General features: G+C 47.3%; 1 protein-coding gene across 10 annotated transcripts in view; it reads left to right on the top strand.

Annotated features, from left to right (window-relative positions):
• THRB (thyroid hormone receptor beta) overlaps positions 1-17,659 on the top strand; it is a 600,087-nt gene that overhangs the window by 310,067 nt on the left and 272,361 nt on the right. For all 10 annotated transcript variants that reach the window (XM_085630527.1, XM_085630519.1, XM_085630516.1 and 7 more), the window contains one exon: positions 8,997-9,089. Coding sequence is in view for 7 of the 10 variants with exons in the window: in XM_085630516.1 (XP_085486642.1) it covers positions 8,997-9,089 (93 nt within the window). In the remaining 3 variants the exon portion in view is untranslated. Of the gene's footprint in view, positions 1-8,996; positions 9,090-17,659 lie in introns of those variants that run through there.

The following is a 17,659-nucleotide window of genomic DNA, read 5'->3' as shown; positions in this document are numbered from 1 at the left end:
ATAGAATAAACTGATTTAAAATATTTCCGGGGTACAAAAGGGTAAGATTGGAGTTTGTTGAGGTCAAGAAACTCACAAGTTTGTGGGTGCTTACAACTTGACAAGGCAAATCAAGCATTGAACCCCTCCTCCCCCCACATTTGTGAGTGGGGCTTACTACTGCACATTTCTCAGCACTCACAGCAGAACCTGCAGCAAGAACTACTTAACACCGGTCATGCATTCTTTTGTTAACTACTCACAGACATAAGCTTACATCTGAAAATGGATCCAATTATGTTCATGGCCAAACGTGGCTGGTTGAATCAGGCCCAGTTACTGCAGAATAAAATAAGGAAAAGAAGAAAGACCCAACAGACGTGCTTTAAATGGGCCGGTACTCACAGGTACTGAGTACCGGCACTTCTTATTTTTATTACTGTGAGTACTGACACTTCTCCACTGCCAATGAGAGTACCGGTACTTAGGAAAGGTAGGCTCATTGGCTGCTAGTACTGGTGGGTACGAGGCTGTGAGAGTGGAACCTGCCTGTAGGACACTCTGACTGCCAAAGCGCCTCGTGGCCGTGTGCTGAGCCGCTGCTAGACTATTCAGTACAGACTCATTTGCATAATGTCTAGGTGTTCACCAACCCGGTGCGTGTGGCAGGCAGTCCCTTCAGGCCCTGCACGGCCAATCACATTCACACTATCACGTGCATTTGTGCACGCACTAGAATCGAGACAGCCCGCTGACCGCTCAATTAACAAAGCTACAGGAGGTAAGTGTAAAATGGCTTTAATTCCACCTGAGCTTGTTGTAATTGTGATCGGTATTTATATTGCGCTTACTACCCCTGCCAAGGCGTCACAGCACTTTTCAGGGAGTAGTATGCTACTCCGGAACCCAAAAAGTTCAGTGGTGGGTTAGTGTCGGGAAAAATATGTGTTCATTTCAGTGGCGGACATGTGAGTCTGCTAGTTGGATTGAAAAAGATTATGGAGGGATAGAGAAGGGAAGCATCTAGCAAGTGTTTATGTAGAGATCATAGTAATAGGAGGTTTGGGGAGTGTGTGTTTGCCTGCTTGTGTGTGCTGTTTGTGTGTGAGAGAAAAGCAAGACAAAGAGGGAGAGGTTCTGGACACTCGCAGGAGGTATTTTAAATAAAATGTGTGGATTGCTTGTGTGTGCATGTCTGTCTATTTCTTCCTGTGTGTGCGCTCTTGTATGAGTATTGGCCTAACACAAGCAGATAACAGGATGGCAGTAAGAAGCTGCAATTACAAAACAAGGAAATGTTAACATATCACTACGTTTCGCCTTCTTTTTTTGTGTAACGAGTTAACCTGTTTTGTTTATTTAAATAAATGTCTTACTTTTTTGGTATGTGTTGCAACTGGTATAGAAATCCTTGTTAATGCTGCTGTTCCAGTCGGTGCCCATTGGCACACCATAACCGTCCCCTCTAAATGTAGTGGCCTGCATACATATTTCTGAGGGTCATGGCATCCTATTAGCTGTTAATTACAATAAATGTCTTTTGCCACACGTGCAGAGGGAATCTGCACATATGAGAAATTTGAGACCACCATCAAGGGCAATGTAAAATGAATACTCGATGGGCGTGTCTCATGTCTTGCCCTTAGCCCCTCCCCTAGCCACACCCCTCGATCATTTTAAAAGGTACCTGCACCTATTTTTTCCCATTTAAGGCGCTGCCCAACAGAGAGCATTTTCATCTCCGAGTGAACCAGAATGCAGATGACGTACAAAGAGGTGGATTCAAAAGACAAACGGGCATATGGAGCAGATAGGCAGGGTCCGGCCCTACTGGACTCACAGGTTCAGCACCTGATTTGGAGGCGGGATGGGGAAGTGCGAAACTTCTACTGACGGAACCTAATTTGGATCCACCCCTGGAAATCCTGAAGATGATATGAGATTTATAAAGCGCACAGATACTCCAAGGAGTGACCCGGCTCTGGATTAAGGCTACCTCAGCCGAAGGGCTGCTGATTTTCAGTTGCAGTCGCCCTTCCCTAGTTGGAGTGGGGCTACCGCCAGTGAATTTCCCTGCTTGGGTCCGCTGCTTGAGACTTGAGCACAGTGAGGCAGGATAAGTAGTGGTCTTTTGAACAAGATGAAAACTCCCCGCACATCACGGCCCTAAACATTTTTACTATTTCTCTAAGAACCTCCTGCTTTTTAAATTTTGGGAAAAGGAAATTTTTTTTTTAAAAGTTAGACAAAAAATAGGGCTCCCACTTGGAATTCAGTTGTTGCTACAGTGCATAAACCACAGCAGTGGGTGTACTACAGGCATTGAGACCCCCAGCAGGGGCCGGGGAGCTCTAAATAGGGAGGACAGTCCTCTACCAAGAGGCTTCCACCGAGCAGCCACCAGCCCCAGAGTTGTATACATCTGCTTATAAGTGTCGAAACATACCACGGAATCGATGCTTGCCTGGAAGCATTTTTGATTCTTGGAAACAGAGAGGTGTGTTTTAGTCTCCCGGCTTCGTGCTGAAGAAGCTTGGTTTTACAAAAGGTCATTATGACCACCCCCAAATCTGCAAAAAGTTAAGTACTTCCCAGAAAGACTGAGAGATGAAGAATTTGTCGCTGGAACAGCTCCCGCTTTACAACGCAGAGTGTGAGAAGGGGACCGTGGGTTTCTTCGTAGTACAGCGAGCCCTCCACTAGGGCTCCTGGTGAAGGGCGTCCCTGGTCAGGAGCTGGGATGGAAGCACAGGCATCCGTCCGCCCTCTTCCTTCAGACCCTGCCAGGGGAGGTAGGCCTTCAGAGCTGTGAGCTGGGAAAACCAGAGGAAGATAATTTTTTTATTTATTTTGTATTCCTAAACCCTTGTTAGGGCCTCGCTTCTGGTTCAGATACGTCAATCGTCCCCTTTCATAAAGCTCTATTTTAATTGTAAGTCATTGGTAGCAAACTTTACAACAAGCGCATAAGCTATCCCATTGACCTTTTACCTGTGAAGGAAAAAGGTCACGTTTGTCAAATACACACAGTAAATAAGTAAATTTACTCCACCTGTCTTCATCCACCTTCTCCTCTCCCCTGTCACCGGCCAGTTCCTGGTCAAGGGAAAAGGACAAAACAGGTTAATGGCCGCTCTGGGCCCACCTCCCCCAGGTAACGGCAGGGGGACGGACCCCTTTGGGTCCTCAGCTGTTGTTGTCTTATTCGTTGCTTGAACCTTCCAGTTGTCGTCTTATTCGTTGCTTGAACCTTCCAGGCCCCCCCCTCACACCCCGTGTAAGGGTAAGCCGACGTGCCACTCAAGGAGGGATCCCTGCAAATAAAGGGCCTGGAACCAAGAATGTGGAATGAGAGGATGAAGCCAGGAGTAGGCCCTCCCTGCAGACCTGATGCTGCATAAAAGACACAGTGGACACCCTCGCAACAGAGGGAAGTTCCCAGAAAAAACAAACTTAAAAATCAAAAATGGAGCCTCTTAATGTGCATACACTAATGGTTAGAACTCGGCCGCCCCTACTCGCAGGCCACGCCTACTCATAAGCATAGTCTTGTCAACGTCAGAACATTTTGTTCAGGTGCAGCAGTCGGTGCTTACAGCTTCTTAAAGCCACAGCCCTGGTGAGCAGGAGACACACTGGACTAACGCAGAGAACTCTGGGACAGGCGTGAGCCGGAGACATGCTGTCCAGTGAACACACTGGACTGACGCAGAGAACTCTGGGACAGGCGTGAGCCGGAGACATGCTGTCAAGTGAACACACTGGACTGACGCAGAGAACTCTGGGACAGGCGTGAGCCGGAGACATGCTGTCAAGTGAACACACTGGACTGACGCAGAGAACTCTGGGGCAGGGGTGAGCCGGAGACATGCTGTCCAGTGAACACACTGGACTGACGCAGAGAACTCTGGGACAGGCGTGAGCCGGAGACTGCTGTTCAGTCAATGCTGTGGTGTAATGGAGGGAATTGTGGGGCAGGCGTGAGCTGTTCTGTAAATGTCGTGGTTTAACGCAGAGAATTGTGGGGCAGGCGTGAGCTGTTCTGTATATGCCATGGTTTAATGCAGAGAATTGTGGGGCAGGCGTGAGCTGTTCTGTAAATGCCGTGGTTTAACGCAGAGAATTGTGGGGCAGGCGTGAGCTGTTCTGTAAATGCCGTGATTTAATGCAGGGAATTGTGGGACAGACATGAGCTCTTCTGTAAATACCGTGGTGTAATGCAAAGAACTCTTGGACAGGGGTGAGCTGTTCTGTGAATGCAGTGGTTTAATGCAGAGAATTGTGGGGCAGGCGTGAGCTTCCTGTAAATTCAGTGGTTTAATGCAGAGAATTGTGGGGCAGGCGTGAGCTGTTCTGTAAATGCCGTGGTATAACGCAGAGAATTGTGGGGCAGGCGTGAGCTGTTCTGTAAATGCCGTGGTATAATGCAGAGAATTGTGGGGCAGGCGTGAGCTGCCTGTAAATGCAGTGGTTTAATGCAGAGAATTGTGGGGCAGGCGTGAGCTGTTCTGTAAATGCCGTGGTATAACGCAGAGAATTGTGGGGCAGGCGTGAGCTGTTCTGTATATGCCATGGTTTAATGCAGAGAATTGTGGGGCAGGCGTAAGCTGTTATGTAAATGCCGTGATTTAATGCAGAGAATTGTGGGGCAGGCGTGAGCTGTTCTGTAAATACCGTGGTGTAATGCAGAAAATTACAAGTCAATCGTGTACTTTAGTAGTAATAGTGTAAAAAGAAAGGCAAAGTTGGAAACCAAATAAAGTTTTTTGTGCGAGAGTACTCTGGGCTTCGGGACCGTCGCTTGGTCCTGGTGGCTCTTATACCCCTGTAAATCCTATATGTATATATTTAGAGGCGTTGACGCATACAGTTTTATATGTAGGACAGTAAATCACATTGGTCATTGAGTCTTCAAGAGATGCCCATCAGCGTGGGCACCCTGTCATTGGTCATATTTTCCACGTCGGTCTGTCAACTGCAAACAGTAGCAACAGATCAAAATAACTTTAGCCTCGTGGCAATTAATGAAATATCTGCCTATCAAGTGTCAGTCATTTTATGAAGCGTTAACGCCCGGAGCTGAAGCCGCGGGGTGGCGTCTACATAGAGCCTGCATATTCCACCCAGTCTATAATTATCACGCATATAAAATAACACCCAGCAGGGGATTTACAAGGGCTCAAAGGACAACCTTCATCCAGTGTGCAACATATCGCGAGCCGAACTTTATGAGACTGAAACCCCTGTTGTGTGCCAAGGAAAGCACATCTGCGGGTTTCACAGAATCCCCAGAACACTAGATCCGTGCCAGAATCATCTGGGCCTGGAAGGCTTGGAAAATGCCCAGAGGCCGACATATGGATCTATGACTTGACCGTAAATTGATTTATAAGATGCCGGGGAGACTGGGAGCCAAGAGGTTGGTCCCTGCTCTGAATAAAGCGCTCTCTCATTCTGGCTCTGCTGACCATGCTATATGCACTCAGTTTTCTTCGCTTCTGCTGCTTGTGCCTCTGGAGGAAACACAAACATGTCAGGATGGGTGCCGGATACTTTCCGGCAGACTTACCCACCCTGCCAAGCCTTGAGGCTCCGGCGAGAAGTTGCACCTCACAAAGAAGGGGCTTTCAAGGTATTTTTTCTCCAGATTACTGTTTTTTTAAACATTTGCCACTCCGCCCTGTTGCTGAGCATTACGGGGGAAGCGTTGGTGGTACCTGGTGCCTGTCTCGGGAGGCGCCATTTACAGCCGCCTGAGTGGACTCTGTACAAACATGGCCCAGCTTCCAATTTCCCAACCCAGCTTTGGGAAGCACCTTTGATTCCTATAGAGTGTCCCTCTGCATGTGCCAAGTTTTTGTGTAATTAAAAAGAAATACTCGTAGTACTTGGGTGGACGACTGACCGCACCCTTTATAAGAGCCATCTTGTGTTAAATGCGGGGTCATCATTCACGGCCAGATTCACACACTAAGTTACTTGGCTTCCATTTCTGGTAACTTGCAGTGAGCCACATGTTCTCCAGATAATTTCAACAGTTCTCCTAGAATCCCTCTTCTGGGCAGTGCGTTTCAAAGCGAAGAATCAACCAGGAGGACAAAGGAGCTCGTGAACGAACTCTTCGACACAGTTGTCGACAGGCCAGGTCGGGGGATGAGTGTAGAACCAACTCCGAGTTGACCATCTCTCGCAGCACCTTCAAGACAAATATTAATGGAAGATTTTGGGCACCACCAAGGCACTGTTGGCATCAGACCAGTGCTCCACAGGGGGTGAGTGAGCAAGAAGACGACTAGTCAGAGAGGTTACCAAGAGACAAGTGTCCTCTTCGATGGAGCTAGATGGTTTAATGACCAGGGTAGTCAAAGTGTGCGTGTGACATCATACAGTATCCAATCCACTCAACCAATGTGGCACTAAGTGTCCATTGTCCAAAGACGCCCCCCTGAAGACCCATATGATGCATGCAAAAAACATACAGCCAACTACAGGTGCTTGGGTCCATGAAGTGAACAATTAGTTCACTCCTTTAAGTAAACAGCAGCTCTCCAAAAGAAATGGATAAATCACCCCACCCTCACATTATTGTGACATGCTGCATCATCAGTGACCTATCCACACCAAGGTAGGTAGATGCCACCTAGGCGGTCTCAACTAATGTGCAGGAGTTCAGATAAAGTCAACTGGATAGTGGCGGAGATCCAGATCTCTGCTAACTATACCTTGAGGTATACACCTATAGGATATTCCATTTTATTGGTGAGGGGCCCCAGATATTTCACGTGGACCTTAAATGAGATATAGTGAACCATCCATCCGCTTCATACTTTGCCTACATGTTTCAACCTTTTCCTATGCTCCTACATGTCAATGGCATTCATCAGGGCTTTAACTAATGTAGGTATTCCTGCTTTTACTTCTCTCATACCATGCATCACACTAAGGAATGCAAAAATGGAACCTGTACGGTCACAGTCCCCTGCTTCCTCTGCAGGATCTTATGATCAAAGATACTGAAGGCCGCACTGTTGTCTGATCGTTGGAGCAGGTCTGTTTCTGTGGCACAAGCCGCTTCGAGGGCGTCGGACAAGATTCTGAAGACAGTAGTCTCGGTGTTGCGCCAGTGGTGAGACCCAGACTGTTTGATTTGTGCAAATAGTTTAGTCAATGATCGCTTTGCGATATGGTGGCACCCTGACCCCATCACGCTGTTCAAACTGTTTCCGTGCCATGATGGATGCCAACTGTACTGTGCAGTATAAAAGGAACATGTCCTTGGACCCTCTGCTCATAGTTGCTTTGATGTGAGCGGATAACATTGAGTTCGCTTCCCTATAACCAGTTCACCTCTCGCAGAGTCAGAGGATGCCTGACTCAGAGCGACACGTAGAAGAGCTCATGTGTTTAGCAAAGAGGTTCGATTTCAAATTTACTTGTAGACGTCCAGTATTTCATTCAAGAGTGTCCTTAGAATAATCATTCCCCTGATCTGATGCAGATAGATAGCTAAAGACAGTCAGTCATCACAGAGCGGCCAGGCAGTGGGTAAAATGGTCCTTTTTTTTCTTACAGTTACAAAGCCACCACCATAGGTTTGTGCAAAATTAATACTCAGTTCAAAGAAATCTTGGCAAAGCCAAGTCCGGCTTTAATAGAGCCATGCATGCAAAAATAAGTGTACTTTAAAAAAAATATTACAAAATCGCCTGCAGGCCAGCCGCTGCCTCTGTCCTCTTCGGCTCTTCAGTCGACAGCAGGACTTGAGGGGCAGAAAGCACACAGGCTCCCCTAGCCAATCACAACACTGCATGACAGCAGCGTTGTGATTGGTCTGAGCGCCGCGGTTCAGCGCTCAGAGAAGGACTGGGAGGCTGTGCGTGTTCTACACCAGGCTGTACAATACAGCCCGGTGGAAAACCTGCAACGCGCGCATGACTGTTTGGCCGGGCTAAGACAGCTAGCCAAACCATCACTCCTGTCACCGTGCTCACCACTCCTCCCCCTGTTCCTCTGCGACAGCCCTGCCCCGCCCCTAACCAGCTGAGCTACGACTGAAAAATAAAGTGATAATAACAATGCATATTATCATTTTCTTTTTTCTTTTTGATCTGCTCGCAGAGCAGTGAAGCGACGCGGTGGAGCCGCCGTGGTATCCTTGCATCTCCCCTGTGCTGGAGACCTCTGGTTGTCTCAAAAGCAAGATGTGATCGGCGTAGAAGACGGGAGTAGGTAGGGAAATCAGATTTCCACCCAGCACTATACCTTTGACATGCCAGTAGGGCTGGGACAGAGTCATTCACATGCCAGCTGTGAGCTTGATATGTGTCTTGTGGGTGACCAAGGAATGTTGGGGAGGGATAGTTGCCCAATTCTTTGTAAACCGTGTCCTTAAATGACTGATGAATGTCCTGAAGAAGGCCCTTTTGAATAAACAGTGAAGGGGGTTCATGGCAGGAGGATTGTCTTCTGCAGTACACTTAGGGAGCACATCTTGTATTTTTAAAACGTGTTATTTTTACTTTATACCAGTACATCAAGAGCAACAACACAAAACACACATTAATTTTGTATTTCAGCCACATGTGTAATCCACTTTTCGGGCGACTCTGTTTCGGAAACAACACATGCTTAAAAGCAATCTTTCCACTGAGCCCGGGTTAAGGCTTCATATTTTATGTATACCTTTAAAACATTCATAGAGAGCAGGCAGTCTGGAAAGAAGCTCTGATGGAGTGGGCGAGCGAGGCAGTTGTGTGATGAATGTCGTACCTGCTGTACTCTGATGATGTGCAATACCAGAAACCCCTTGCTTTATTATCAGTTCCAGTTTTCGGGCATCTAATAAGGGGTGTGACATTTGCATTGCTTGAAGCAAAGGTTGCCCCCATGACAGTTCAAGTGAGCAGCAGAATGTTGCTTCAGCTAGGCTAGGGTTGTGGCATTACCTACAGCTTTACATGTAGTGCATTATCACACTTTTATTTCATGTTTCTTTTTTGTCTGTGTTTGTTTTCCAGATTCAGTCGGAAAACGCATGGATTCCGGGCAGTTCTGAGCGGTCCATGAACGCTGTCACACCGATTGGAATGCCTTTAAAGGTTCTTACAAAGGTAAAGGTTGTCAATTTGTTGTGTTTACCACGTACACAATCGTTTAGCTCTGTGTATGCATGTGTCTGTGTGCTTGTATGCCCTTTGCGGGGGTGTGGGTGAGCTTGTGCACAGATGTCTGATTGAGGGCTGTGGCTACTGTAGTCTTCCGCAGCAGGGAGGGTGTTGGGTGAGAGGACTTTGTTCTTGGTTGTGGGCAGTCGCTTACACTCCCACCTCTTGCTGCACTTTGCCTGTCTGCTGAGAGTGATCAAGCACGATTTGCTGGTCCTTTTGTAAAGAGGACAAATTCTCTCTTGGAGTTAGCAGAACACGTCATTTCATTTCCCAAATGTGATTGAACACCCCTTGAAATGTTATTGAATTGTGGCCAAGGCATTCTAGGTGTAAATATCCTGCTGCCGGGGCTTAAGTTATCCCGCCTAGAGATGGTGTTACATTATAAAAAGGACGCTCAACACTATTTCTTCATGGAGAGGATGTTTCTTGCTCTATTTGTTTGAGAAGTGAATGGACTCGGCGGGATGGAGAGGGTGTTTGTTGCTTTCTTCTGGTTATACCGATTGCGTTCGGTGTTGTCTTTGTTAGGTGCTGGTTAATAGTGGGGGTTTCCTCTAATTTATAGACATGATGTTGGGTGCTATTCAACACAAAAAGATGATGGACGGAATGTTGAACATTGTCAAACATTCACCCCCAGTCACAGATCTGGGTTTAATCCATCGTTATTTTGCTCACCACGCCACCCCAGTTCAGACATAGCCATGTGCAAATCAGTCTTGACCCTGTGCCTCATGGGAACAGTCCAGACCAAACTGCCAGGCCATGTCTTCCCTGGACCAGAATCAAGCATCCTGGGACCGGTTTCGGGCTTTCAGCCCTCATCAGCCAGGATAGCTTGACTCCAGTGGCGTAGTGAGCACGGGACCCACGTCTGGGCATACCCTTCCCACATAGGGTGAAAATGCAACACAAAAAGATGATGGACGGAATGTTGAACATTGTCAAACATTCACCCCCAGTTGGGTGCTATTCTTATTGATATGGTGATTTTTTTTTAGTTACAGACGTGATGTCTATGATGTCTTGATAATTATGTAGATGACTTTTGATGCATTGTTGTTTCGTGAACTTGCTTCAGTTCCTTGATATTTTCTTTATCTTTCTGCATTCTGGGTGCTTTGGGCTTCTATGTGCTGGATGTGCACGATGTAATAGTAGACTGAGGTTTTTTTTTATATGTCCATTGTGTCTGTGAAAATGTTTAAGATAGGTTCCATATTCTAATTCTCCTGCGTGTTGAACCATGAGTAGAGATTGAAAAGTTTCTTAAGATCATGTTTCTGTACAGTGTCCCCTTCGTAGGAAGCTCACCCTTCTCCCTTCCTGTGTGTTTTTGTGATTTGATGCCACACCAGGATGGTCGCTGTGATCACCCACCCACTTATCTCCAGACACACATCTCCACCCACACCAAGATGGCCGCTTTGATCACCCACCCACTTATCTCCAGGCACTTATCTCCACCCACACCAATATGGCTGCTGTGATCACCCACCCACTTATCTCCAGGCACTTATCTCCACCCACACCGATATGGCTGCTGTGATCACCCATCCACTTATCTCCAGGCACTTATCTCCACCCACACCAAGATGGCCGCTGTGATCACCCACTTATCTCCAGACACTCATCTCCACCCACCATCTCCAGGCACCCACCCCATGCTGATACAGGGCATGGTCTTGAAAGGGACCTATACAAATGCATTTTTAACAGACCTGGTATGAGTGCCCCTGGGTCACCATTATGGCGCATGAGTCTGGGTTTGTTAACACAGTTCCTCATGTTTTGTCTGGAGCCAGGTGTGTTAGTCTAAACATAGCATGTAAAACCTTTACTGTACAACGTCTGTTGTTGTATGCTGATTGTTCTATCTAGAAGAAAGAAGCTACTTAACCTCCCACCCCCCCTTGAAGATACGGTGTTTGTGGGTGTATCTTTACACCAGGGTATATTTTAATGTATTTCCTGTTTCCGGTCCATGAAGCAGTTCTGTATTTTTAGACATGCCCTCGCCAGTTCCCAATATATTTTGAGCATTGATTTTGGACATTGCACACCACATCATGCTTCTTATAATATCTAAACATCATTGTCTTCATTATCCTCGTCATGGTTTCTATTAAAGCTCTGAAGTATGCCCAAAGAGCTCCATGTCGCTGGGGTAACACTCTAGCCGCGGCCTCTTGCTTAGTAAACCACAGTAAACTGGTGGTTTAGTCCAAATGATTCGGCTGATGTGAACCAAGACTACAAATCCCAGAATGCATTCTTATGCATGATCTAAGTCTGGGACAAGAGCACGCAGTCCCTGTTGACATGGAGCCATTGGGTAACCCTAGTCAGGGTCAATATGACCCTGGTGACTGTAGGTTGCATCCGGATATGTTCACTTTTTGCTCCACGGCGCAGTGCCCAGGGAGAGTGTCCACTCTCACTGTCACCAGGGCCAGACCCCTCCCAATGCAGTGGAGCAGAGACCCCAGAAAGTGATACTGGTGTGTGTTTTTCACCATTCCACTCATACCCCGTGCCGGCACCTGTGAGTCCCTCCGCGGCCACTGTCTCTTGACTGTTCTTGAGTTGTGGGTGGTGGGCGGCACTGCACTGGGGTTTTCTCAAGCACACAATCTTCGCACTTGGCACGGAAAGAAATGGAGCCTTACCACATCTGAACGTGTCTGTGGCTTTACTAGTGATGCGCATGGCCCCAATACCCGACCTAGTAACCCGCCACCAGGCGAGCCCTCTATGATGGGCAGAGTGCTTCCGTCACATGAGCCAGACCAGTCTGGATCCGCCAACACGCAAAGGATATCTTGGCACCGGGGCACACACTAGTGCGGTGCACGAAAGTGTGTGGATGTCTTAGAGAAAGATATGGTGCCAGGTGCCATGAGCTGAGCTGGCCAACGCATAGGGTGGCTCACATCTTGTACCTTTTTTAGATGCAGGCTCCTGTTCACTTGTTCGTGTGTACATTCCAGAATTCAGCATTACAGACCCTACAAACCCGTTCTGTGACCCAGAGGCAGGGTCCAGGGACAGCGTGGCCCTGGACACGGCGCTGGATGGCAGCCAGGGGCGCAGTGAAGGCGCGACAGCCCCGCCTCTCGCGCTAAAATTAGAGAAAAGAAAAGAAACAGAAATTGCACTGCGAGGAAGTACTGGAGCAGTGTGTAACTAGGGTACATTCCTGCCCTGTGTATCAGGAGTGCCTTTGATCACGTAATGTAAAGAGACTCCTGAGGACACACTCCTAAAATAGCAGAACACCGTGTCACCCAAAGCTTTGGGCGTGCCAGCCCGGTTGCCTGGGCACTCTTTAGTCGCCAGTGTTTGGGCCTGTTTTACAGGGACCCTCCAGTGAACAAAGCGTGGCCTCTTACCCAGTCTTACATCATCAGAATGCAGCAACAATAAGGGCTCTAGAATGTCTCTGATGACGTATGTGTGGGTTGTAAAACAGATTGTAACATCATTCCCTTGTCGGCCCCTATATATATAGAGTCCATATGACATCTGTGTGTGTGTATTTATATAATATAATATAGGGGTTTGCAGCCGGCCCTCTTCGTCCATTGGTCTGTCATTCACATCTTACTCCCGCCTTCCGCGTGGAGCGCTGAGTCCGCCGCGGGCAACTTCACAATGACTGACGCATTCTGCACTTTCACAAGAAGCACGTGGCGCACATAGAGTCCTTCTCCCCAGTGTCAACTATTGCAGGACATTTCCTTTTAGCCAGTGTGTTTTTTTAACATTAAAAATGTTTTTTTAAATGTTTTGGATAAGCATGTAATATGCATGGAAAGTGTAAGAATACAGAGAATATAAAAATAACAGATTAGTCCTGAAACCCCTGGCACCGAAGAGCCCTCGGTATCAGGGGGTCGTGCACATGGGATGAAGCACGGTGACATCAGTGACCGCGCTAGATAGTCAATAGTCAATAGATGAAGTAGGACAACGCGCCGGATCACATTGCATCGTTCGGTGGGCGGAAGAAACATGTGAGTGGCCTTTGTCCAGCGTGACTAATGACGGATCTAAAAAAAAAAAAATACAGCATTGACCAATTCATAGGAACTCATTTTATCAAGATCTAAATGATGAAAGACTGTTTCCTTCAACTGGGCTCGGGCAGGAGGTCTGTCCCATTATCTGACAGAACTTTACTTACGTCTTTGGTGCTGGACTTGTTCTGTGGTGATTTCTCTTCTTGGGGGAGGGGCAATGGCAAACAGGGGTGCATGCTAACTGTTATGTATTGTATTGCATTTATATAGGGCTTACTACCCCTGACCAGGCGTCAAAGCACTTTTTCGGCGTACCTCATAAAGTATAACTGGTGAATTAGTATAGGGAAATATGAAAGTAATTTGAGTGGTGGATATGTTAGTTATTTGGATTGAGAAGGAAGAGGGAAGGTTCTAAGCATTTTTGGGGGGGGGGGGGTTATAGCTGTAGGAGGGGTTAGGGGTGAGAAAGGGGAAGTGGATGGGAGTTAGTATATGGAAATATGAAATTAATTTGAGTGGTGGACGTATTATTCTGTTTTTTGGATTGAAAAGGAATAGTGGGGAATAGAAGAGGGAAGGAGGGATAGAAGAGGGAAGGAGGGATAGAAGAGGGAAGGGGGGATAGAAGAGGGAAGGAGGGTTAGAAGAGGGAAGGGGGGATAGAAGTTGGAAGGAGGGATAGAAGAGGGAAGGGGGGATAGAAGAGGGAAGGGGGGATAGAAGAGGGAAGGAGGGATAGAAGAGGGAAGGAGGGATAGAAGAGGGAAGGAGGGATAGAAGAGGGAAGGAGGGATAGAAGAGGGAAGGAGGGATAGAAGAGGGAAGGGGGGATAGAAGAGGGAAGGAGGGATAGAAGAGGGAAGGGGGGATAGAAGAGGGAAGGGGGGATAGAAGAGGGAAGGAGGGATAGAAGAGGGAAGGAGGGATAGAAGTTGGAAGGAGGGATAGAAGAGGGAAGGGGGGATAGAAGAGGGAAGGGGGGATAGAAGAGGGAAGGGGGGATAGAAGAGGGAAGGAGGGATAGAAGAGGGAAGGGGGGATAGAAGTTGGAAGGAGGGATAGAAGAGGGAAGGGGGGATAGAAGAGGGAAGGAGGGATAGAAGAGGGAAGGAGGGATAGAAGAGGGAAGGAGGGATAGAAGAGGGAAGGGGGGATAGAAGAGGGAAGGAGGGATAGAAGAGGGAAGGGGGGATAGAAGTTGGAAGGAGGGATAGAAGAGGGAAGGGGGGATAGAAGAGGGAAGGAGGGATAGAAGAGGGAAGGAGGGATAGAAGAGGGAAGGAGGGATAGAAGAGGGAAGGGGGGATAGAAGAGGGAAGGGGGGATAGAAGAGGGAAGGGGGGATAGAAGAGGGAAGGAGGGATAGAAGAGGGAAGGAGGGATAGAAGAGGGAAGGAGGGATAGAAGAGGGAAGGAGGGATAGAAGAGGGAAGGGGGGATAGAAGTTGGAAGGAGGGATAGAAGAGGGAAGGGGGGATAGAAGAGGGAAGGAGGGATAGAAGAGGGAAGGGGGGATAGAGGAGGGAAGGAGGGATAGAAGAGGGAAGGAGGGATAGAAGAGGGAAGGAGGGATAGAAGAGGGAAGGGTCCAGATTTGTTTTGTTGAGTTCATAGCAGTAGGAGGGGGTTTGGGATGAGTAGAAGGGACGTGGAGATGTAAGAGTCATATGTGGCACAATCACTACTGCCTTTCATGCATGTGTTTTATTAGGTGGCATGTTCATATTGGATTTTGCAGTTACTTTAGTCTGCAGTCACAAAAAACCAAAAATAATTGTACAATTAAATAATTTAGGTGTGGCCGCCAGCTCTAAGAATCTGCATGGTATTGCCCCTCCCCTCTACAAAGGGCAATTTCACAAGATAAGCTCTTGTGTGGGTTTAAAGGGCCATGAAAGGAACCAGCTGACACTAGAAGGGGCCTCACTTGTATTTATAAACTCTTCATGTCTGCTATCTGTGACATCATAGTCTATGCACAGCGCTGCTATTGACTGAACGGATGGAATAAAACCAGAACAAAACGTGCCTCAAGGCTAACAAATGCACATTTCATCGGGGAACTGGCAGAACTTAAGAGCCAATTGCAAACTGGATCATACATGGGTCAGAACAGGGTCAGATGTAGACAAGGCCCGGTGCAAGATGCATGCACGAGGTTATAGTAAGGCCATTAGAGAAAAGAAAAGGCTTCATTCGTCCAACACATTCGCGAAGCCTCTCGCCAGACAAAAGGAAGTCCTTCATATTTACAAAGAGCTGAGCCACTCAGACGGAATGGAAGCGGTCTGGCCACATCCCAAGAACCAGGCTAGCATCTTCTTCTGTTTATCAAGTTGGAAACAGCAAAAAGCTGCGAGTCTCTCCTGCCGAGCCAGTGGTTTCCTTACTCCCTTTCACTCTCTCCCTCCCATAGCAAACAAACAAGCTTAGATCCTCCAAACTGATGAAAGTGGGGAATGTTTCCAGCCTCGCTCATAAAGTCAAAGCTTCCTAACTCTTGCTGGAATCTTGTGGCGCATCCTGTTGGAATTCCTCCTTTCCTCGCTAGCTGGTGCTGTACTGTTTTCCCTTCAGGGCCCACTTTGCTTTTCCCTTGGTTGTGCGTATGAGCTGCTTTAGGCTGTCTTTGTTTTGTACAGCCACACGTAATACAGTTGTTTTTGTGACGTGTTTTTTAGAAATATGCTGTACATATGATTTATTAAGTGACTCTTCTTGGAATTCAGTCTGAATATTTCGTACAAGGTTGAACAACGTGCTGCACTGTTTTCATGAGGTCGGTCAGCAACATCTCCTAACATTTTTAGACATAACACAGTAGCACAGCTGCAGTTTTCCAACACAGTAGTTCTTATGGCATAAACCATGTCTCGTCCCGTTGAGGGGGAGAGAGGAGAATCCCAGCTGAGAGACCGGTCCTGGAACAGAGGCAGCACCTTTGCATAAACTGAGTGTACACCTATGATGCGGACCACCTAAATACTCACACCAGGTATGGGGTCCAGTGCTAATCCCAGAGATCACCAATATATCCCTGGGGTAGGCTTAAATAGATATATGACTTGCCATGGTCGGGTTGTTTATAGTTTACAGCCTGCTAGTAATGTTGATCACATGCTTAGCTGTATTTGTTTACTAATCGCAGCACACTTGCTTCAAAATAGACTACGGAAGTTTCAATAAATATACTGTAAACTTCCTTTGTGTCTTTCCTCGTTTACGATGGACATGCATGAGTGAGAACGAAAGGTGATGATCTGTTTCCACGGTACCCTTGGGGATTAGAGGTTCACGTTCTAGGTTTGCCAAAATCGCCTACTACTCTGGAAAGGTTAGGAGTACCGGTGAAGCACTGTGAGCTAGTCGTGTTTGAGCCTACAGGTACTGACGCAGAAGAGAGGCTCTGTCCTTCTTTCAGACGTCCTGTTCTTCCAAGGCACAGTTCCGCTTCCCAGCAGAATCCCTGCAGCAATTCTGTTAATCAATGCACTTGTCTTAACTGTCACGGTTCGGAGTTTGATGAAACCTTCAAAAGAGTCGAGATCCTCATATTCTGTCAAAGTATCTCCTGATTTCAGTGGTACCTTCCAGGAAATGTTTACAACAAGTGGAAAAGTGTCAAAAACTTGCACTACTGGAAAGACTCGCCCTCATTATAACAAGAGAGCTTTGATCAGCCCCTTCCGGCCTTATCCAACAAAAGAGGCTGAAACATGGTGCAAAGTCACTGAGTGTTTCAGGGCCCACGTTTGATAACAATTGGTGTCCCCACCTAAGTCCTTACCGCAAACGGTAGTGGATTCCCCAAGTAAAGCGGCTCTAACATCTACCTCTCCAGGATAATAGGGCTCACGGTCTTTAGCCAGTCATATTGAAGCGCTGGTCAGCACAGGCGGTCGCATTTGAATTGCTAATATACAAACTGTGGGGTAACAGAAGCCTACCTGGATGTGCGGTCTCCATCCCACATGTCTCCGCCTCTACTCATGAGACATACGTTTAAAAAAACTCCTGAAAATGAAACTGTTCTGGTTGGCTCTCAGCTAAGCATGCTCACATGAGTAGAGGCGGAGACATGTGGGATGGAGACCCCACATCCAGGTAGGCTTCTGTTATCCCACAGTTTGTATATTAGCAATTCAAATGCGACCGCCTGTGCTGACCAGCGCTTCAATATGACTGGCTAAGGACCCTGAGCCCTATTATCCTGGAGAGGTAGATGTTAGAGCCGCTTTACTTGGGGAATCCACTACCGTTTGCGCAGTGGTGAATGCCAGGGCTTGTAGAATGATGTCCCCTTTTTTCAGAGTTTTATATTGCGCGAACTTGACCCAAATCCAATCAAGTATCAGTGCGCTTTACATAGCACCAGTTACGTTGCAGGAGGACACACATTCATTCTTTGTTAGGCACGGGGAGATTAAGTGATTTGCCCAGAATCACGGGACGTTCAGTGTCATTACCGAGACTCGAACCCAGTTC

Source organism: Triturus cristatus, chromosome 10 (assembly GCF_964204655.1).
Source record: "Triturus cristatus chromosome 10, aTriCri1.1, whole genome shotgun sequence".
NCBI lineage: Eukaryota > Metazoa > Chordata > Amphibia > Caudata > Salamandridae > Triturus > Triturus cristatus.
The sequence above is the reverse complement of the archived record's forward strand: the minus strand, read 5'-3'. Positions and strand labels throughout refer to the sequence as shown.